Raw genomic sequence first — 6,093 nt, 5'->3', positions numbered from 1 at the left:
TGAAAAAGCCAAGGGCCCAAGGGATGAAAAATAAATGGCCTAAAACCGGTGAGAAAACTAGATTTGGGGGTACCCTAGGTTCATCTCCATTATGGTGTGCCCCCCCAGTCTGAAAGTAGTTCCCGCGCCTATGCGAATACGCTGCCCTGGCAGCGGATTCGTCAAATGTCTGTCCACTAACAGCAGATTCGGGCCGATACCATAGACCATTAATGGCGCAGTAAAGATGTGTAGTAGCATATTCGCGTATCTACATTAGAAAATGGAGATGTTCGCCGAGCAAGTCATCTAACTTAGACTGTAGCCAAGGCTATACTGTAGCACTTAACTTGCTTACATAGCCTTGCTTCTTAGCAAACACTGCCGCATTCTGCCGGTATATTGGGCCTTGGCCGCATTTCTTATTTAGTGACGCATTGCTTTCTAGCTATACTGGTAAAATGGCGCACCTGTTTCATTTTCATTATGTCATGGATTTTAAGGGTCATAATGCTATCAGATAGCATTGAATTCTGGTCTTATTACTATATTCTGTCTTCGATTCTGTCACCGGAAAGCTTATTTTGATTTGGATTGTGCAAGACCAACACATTACACAGGGTGCAACTTGGTGCAACAGTTGCAAGACTGTATGAAAACAGTTGCGACATATTGAAAATTGTAAATTTGTTGACCCGAATCATGTCAATGTTTTAATGTGAGTAGATACCTTCTGACTTTCCAGGTGAGTAGATAAGTAGTACCTACCTATGTACCCAATCATTGAATGCCAGTAAAAGTGTAGAAGTCCGAGTGATAGTGAAGATAAAAAACAATTGACCTGACCTAACCTTACCTACTAACCGGCTACTAACCTAATGACCTATTGCCTGCATACCTATAACCTATCAACTTAAACCAACCAACCTACAGCCAACCTACTACATTAGCAGAGCAGACATCACACGAAGGTTTTCCAATCGAGGAAAGGCAGTGTAGGTTTGTAGGTTGTAGGATAGGTTTGTAGGTTGTATGTCAGGTTATGTTAGGTTAGGCTAGGATTGTTAAGGTTTTGTTAGAAAGTAGCACCTCTGGGTATAGCACCTCTCCTTTGGTTGGAAAACCTTTGTGTGACGTATGCTCAATGGACATGTTCTGTGTACTGCCTGGTGTCATTGAGGGCATTTTTTTGTGTTAAATTTGTGATAATACCCAATCAAATTTTCAGGATTTTCTTCAGCACTTCATATTCAAGATTTTGAAGGTTTTGATTGAGCTGTGAGCATGTAGCAAGCTGATGACACATCAGCACTAACTCATTGTCTTCCCTGCTAGATCCAGTATTCCCTGAACAAGAGTCATTCTACCAGCAAGCATGGCCTCAGATGCTGACTTTCTGCGCCCACGCCGGCTCCAGCCACAGAACCTGCCGACCAAGCTGTTTCTGCGCGAGATCGGTGGGCAGCGTCCGCGGCGCCCCTACCGCTGCCACCGCACCTTCTACCTCAACGTTTACCCCAACTTCACAGTGCAGGCTGTGGAGAAGCCGGCCTGCACGCTGCGCAAGTTCACGCCGGACGGCCGGCACATCATCGCCATCTCGGGTGACCAGCAGAGCGTGGAGGTGTACCGGTACAACGGCGCGTCGGCGGCGGCCGCGCTGCTGGCCGGCCGCTCCGGGGACCTGCTGGCCAACTCGGACCCGCAGGCGGAGACGGCGCGTCGCCTGCTCTTTGCCAGCTTCTTCACGCTGCTGCGCAGTGTGCGCGTGGCGCCGCAGGGAGAGAATCTGAACCGCGAGTGCTCGCTGTTCACCGATGACGGTGTGCACGTGATCGTCGGCTCGGCGATGGTGACGGACGCGCACGAGCAGGAGACGGCCATGTCGTCGTCTCGCACCAACGAGTGGGTAGCGCCCGGCGCGCGGACACCCCTCGAGAACTACTCCCTCCTAGTGGTGGACATCGGCCGCGGCGAGCTGCGAGACACGATCCACTTCAAGCGCGACAAGATTTTCACGTCGCACAACCAGGGTCTGTACCTGTACGGCGACACGCTGGCGGTGCTCTCCGTGCAGCACCAGACGATCCACATCTACAACGTGACCGAGGGCGGCTCCATCATACCCATCCGCACCGTCGGACGCTTCTGCTTCGACGACGACGAGCTCTTCTACCAGTCGACGGCGCCGACGGCCGACATCCGGCCGCCCGGCAGGTGAGGGCTTCTGGGTGAGCTTGAAATCACAATGGTGGGAAACTTACAGCATTGAACTTACTGCCGGGTTCAGTTGGGAGGGATCGGAAATGGTGGCAGAGTCACCTGTTTTTTTTTAATTTTTCGAACTTTTGATGAAGATGACACCTACTATCAGTAATTTCACTGATGCAGGCAGCGTCAACTGACAAAATCATACGCTTTTCAGACATTTTCAGCCCTTATTTCTGTCTATTTGCTGCATTTACCACCCACGCGTCTCGTGACTCGATGTGTTTGATCTGCAGCGAGAAGTTCATCTGCGGCCTGAAGCACCGTCTGCTGGTGTTTTTGTACCACCGGGCCGTGCGGATCAGCGAGCAGGAGGGTTCACCATACGAGCTGAGACGCTTCTACCTCTACTTCAACCGGTTCCGCTCGCTGAGGATGTGGAAGATGCAGCTGCTCGACTCGCACCACCTGCTGATCCGATACGCCAGTGAGGAGGTTGGTCGGATGGACGGTGTACATGCTGGTTCGAGTTAACATAGTTATCCCTAGAGAGAATGCATTATAGAAAAAAAAATGATGTACATACAGCTTGCCTAACACTGTAGCTAGTTGACCCAGTTGTGCAAAAAGTAACTGCCATATAAGCCGTAATCTCCACGCTATGTCCAGGCTTTTGATGTCAATACATGCATGCATACATACATACATACATATATGCATGCATACATAATTACATACATACATACATGCATACATACATACATGCATACATACATACATGCATACATACATCAAACGTAAAAAGTCAAATACCGTAAGCCACTCTGAACGTTTATTATTGTACATATCCGTGTTTTCAGGTGGTGACGTTTCGCGTGGAGCACAACCAGCAGCCGTCCGTGTTCGTGGTGTACAACATGGACACGAGTCGCGTGTTGGCGGTCTACGAGAACACCTCTCAGCAGCTGCTCTACCTGTACGAGAACTTTTGCGACAACTTCCGCAACGCGCGCCTCTCGGTGGACAGCCGCTACACGTGCTCACCGTCCAACAACATCTACGCCAGGTGGGAGACGAGGGTGGAACCGGGCACCGGCGTCTGGGAGCGGTAGCTGGGAGCTCCGTTTTACTTTGTTTGACAATTTTCGTAAATGCAAATGATTGCCATGTTGCAGGTTAATCACTTGTTGAATGGTTTCCTTCAAAAGCATTGCAGCTCTATAAAGTGCGGTATTTTCAAGTACATGTGCACTGCAGTTTTAATGTTGTGGAGTTACACACACAAAAAAAATAACTTGAAGGAAAACAGCTCATTATACTAGTCCCTTCCCTAACTTACTCCCCTCCCCTTTCCAGGCACGTGCAGGCTCACCATCGAACTGGCGCGCCATATAACCCTCTCACCCCCTCCGGTTTTCAGGCACGTGCAGGCTCGGTTCCGTCACACGATCGAGTCGGCCCGCCACGGCAGTCAGCTGGAGGCCACGCGGCGACTGCTGGTCCAGCTGCCCATCTCTGGCCAGTCGTACTCGTCCAGTCCGTACCTGGACATGCAGCTGTTCAGCTACGACGAGAAGTGGGTGTCGGCCATGGAGCGGCCCAAACCGTGCGGAGAACAGCCCATCAGGTAGGCCGGGCGGAAGGCACCGCGGTGGAGCGTGGCGTGGGGAGATGGGGGAAGGTGGAAGCCAGTTGCGTTACTATGCTGATATTAGTCAGTCAACTTTTCAGGATGACATGGATCTGAGTTGGTATGTTTTGTTAAAACTTATTGAGCATAATTGTCGGTAAAACTTCTTCCCCTGATGCGCATTCATATGGTCTCTTGTTGTTTGCAAATGTTTTCATATTTTTTCGAATATTTCGATTCGCGATCTTTGTTTATCTTCCATGCCGCTTTGTGAGAATCTGTGCTACATATGCGACTCAGACCACCCTCTGACCTCCCCTCCTGCCCGCGCCGTTCCCAGGTTTTACGCGCGCGACTCTGGACTGCTGCGGTTCCGGATCCGTGCGGGGGTGAGCGGTCGGCCGCAGCCGCCGGCCGGCGCCGCCTCCCCCCAGCGGCTGGTGGCGTTCATATTCCACCCGACCGACCCGTTCGCCATCAGTGTGCAGCGCACCAACGCCGAGTACGTGGTCAACTTCCACGTGCGCCACGCGCCCAGCTGACCGGAGCGCGGAGCGCGCCACGGTGGGCTCGGTGGGAGGAAGGGGACTGGGAGGGGAGTGGGCTGAGGGTACTCGGGGAGGGACAGGGACCCGCGGGGAGGGGAGTGAGGGAGGTGGGATAGTGGTGGGTGCTCCTTGTGGGTGGGAAGGGGGAGTAACGTGGACTGGTTGGAAGGGATCGTCGCACGAGGAAAGGAGAGGAAGGAAGATGGATTCGTGTGAGGTGTGCCGTATGAGGGGAGGAGGGGGCGGAAGGCTCGGGAGGGCTGCCCCTGCTATGGTATGCCGCCCTGTGGTATGGGAGAGAAGGGGGTGGAGGGGAGTGTCTCGAGGGGAGGGGAGGAGGCTGTTTCGCCAGATGGATGGGGCTGTGGGTTCATGGGAGGAGGGTTTGTCGAACGGGGGAGACGGCAGGGGCGCTGGACTTTGGCAGAGTTTGCCGCGAGGGGAGGGGGAGGGAGGACTGGGATTTCACCAGTTGGCAGCACCAAACTCGGGGAAGTCCTTACAGTACCACGAGGGGAAGTCCTTATTGCTTGCAGGCTGTGATCCCAGTAGAGGATTTATTGATGCTAAATGACGGTTATATGCAGACGACGGGTGATACACACACTAAATGCATGGTCATTAAGTTTTCTCTAGAATCGATCTTTGGATGGTGGTTTCGGTATGTTGTTATGACGGCGCAGTGTTTTTCGTGAAGCATGTTTGAGGCGTTTGATTTTTTTAAAGTGTTTTTATATGAAATGGAAAGCAAGTGTCGTCTCCATTATGCAGTGCAGTCAGCAGTGTTATATTGTACCTGATGGTGGAGTGAGTCGTCGGAGCTCCTGCCAACATATGATGGGTTCACTATGCTACGTTTGTTACGATAAACTAAGGAGTAATGGCTACTGTGGTATAAAATGAACAGCCCAACTATCCAGGGCGCAAAATGACCATTGTTGTTGGTGCACCCTAAAACCCAATAAATAAACAAGTCCATCGATCTATATTCTACCTTTTACTGATAAACTAATTATAAATTGGAATATCGGCAAACAGATAAAAGGTCGCATAATGAATATTGTGATCTTCAGCAAACGTATTTTGTATCTATTTTTATTAAAGAAGTGTTGATATTTTTATCGTCTGCATTAAACTCTTTCCATTACGAAACAGCAGTGTTGGTGAAACCATATTATGCCTAACCAGCTCTAATAAAATCAGTGCCTCGCACGTAACCCTGATATGCTGTCTACGAAAGGAAGTCGTGTGTGTTTCGAGATCTTTTGAATCTCGAATGATATTTTGGGCGTAGGGCTCGAAAAAAGAGACGGTTTCATAACTGTAACTATAATATTTCGTCTTTTACCGGCGCGGCCGACCCCGCCGGGCCGCGGCCCCACTGCGCTGGTGCGCCAGCGGGGCGGGGCCGCGCTGACCGGTCAAGGTCACGGGGTCAGTGCCTGGGGCGGTGGCCGCCGCCGCCCGGGGCCGGGCCGGACGGTAGCGAAGGCAGCAGTCGGGGCCGGGACCGCACTCTGGGCGGTAGCGCCCGGTGACGCTCCTTGCGGTTTCGCGTTTGGTTGGTTCCATTTTGCTCTTACATTGTATTCGGCTGGTTTTCGCTCCTCTCCACTCGTTTATTGGTTGCTGGTTCTAAGTGGCATAGGATTATTCCATTACGTTTAAAGAGTCACTGCAGCTGTTGGCTAATATGCCCAGCCAGGCATGTTAGGCGATAGGCATTTC

At 51.5% G+C, this 6,093-nt stretch overlaps 1 protein-coding gene across 6 annotated transcripts; it reads left to right on the top strand.

Moving 5' to 3' along the window:
• The first annotated feature begins 561 nt into the window (after positions 1-561).
• Positions 562-5,575, top strand: LOC122381068 (DET1 homolog). 6 transcript variants are annotated; one of them, XM_043364800.1, is made up of 6 exons: positions 562-724; positions 1,208-2,196; positions 2,484-2,682; positions 3,048-3,253; positions 3,608-3,814; positions 4,158-5,575. In XM_043364800.1, the coding sequence occupies exons 2-6, from the start codon at positions 1,355-1,357 to the stop codon at positions 4,357-4,359; spliced, it is 1,656 nt and encodes a 551-aa protein (XP_043220735.1). In that variant the 5' UTR covers positions 562-724; positions 1,208-1,354; the 3' UTR covers positions 4,360-5,575. The 6 variants fall into 6 exon arrangements, with proteins under 6 accessions (XP_043220735.1, XP_043220736.1, XP_043220737.1 ...); XM_043364801.1 differs by having other exon boundaries at positions 566-697; XM_043364802.1 differs by having other exon boundaries at positions 566-724; positions 1,315-2,196.
• The last annotated feature ends 518 nt before the right edge of the window (positions 5,576-6,093 follow it).

The sequence above is a fragment of the Amphibalanus amphitrite genome, unplaced genomic scaffold, assembly GCF_019059575.1.
Source record: "Amphibalanus amphitrite isolate SeventyFive unplaced genomic scaffold, NRLGWU_Aamphi_draft 000113F_arrow, whole genome shotgun sequence".
Classification (NCBI taxonomy): Eukaryota; Metazoa; Arthropoda; class Thecostraca; order Balanomorpha; family Balanidae; genus Amphibalanus; species Amphibalanus amphitrite.
The sequence above is the reverse complement of the archived record's forward strand: the minus strand, read 5'-3'. Positions and strand labels throughout refer to the sequence as shown.

Coding starts and splice junctions, on each gene's coding strand:
- LOC122381068 (XM_043364799.1), top strand. CDS start 1,355: ATGGCCTCAGATGCTGACTTTCTGCGCCCACGCCGGCTCCAGCCACAG. Junction 2,675..3,047: donor CCTGCTGATCCGATACGCCA/GTGAGGAGGTTG, acceptor CCGTGTTTTCAG/GTGGTGACGTTTCGCGTGGA. Junction 3,815..4,157: donor TGCGGAGAACAGCCCATCAG/GTAGGCCGGGCG, acceptor CGCCGTTCCCAG/GTTTTACGCGCGCGACTCTG.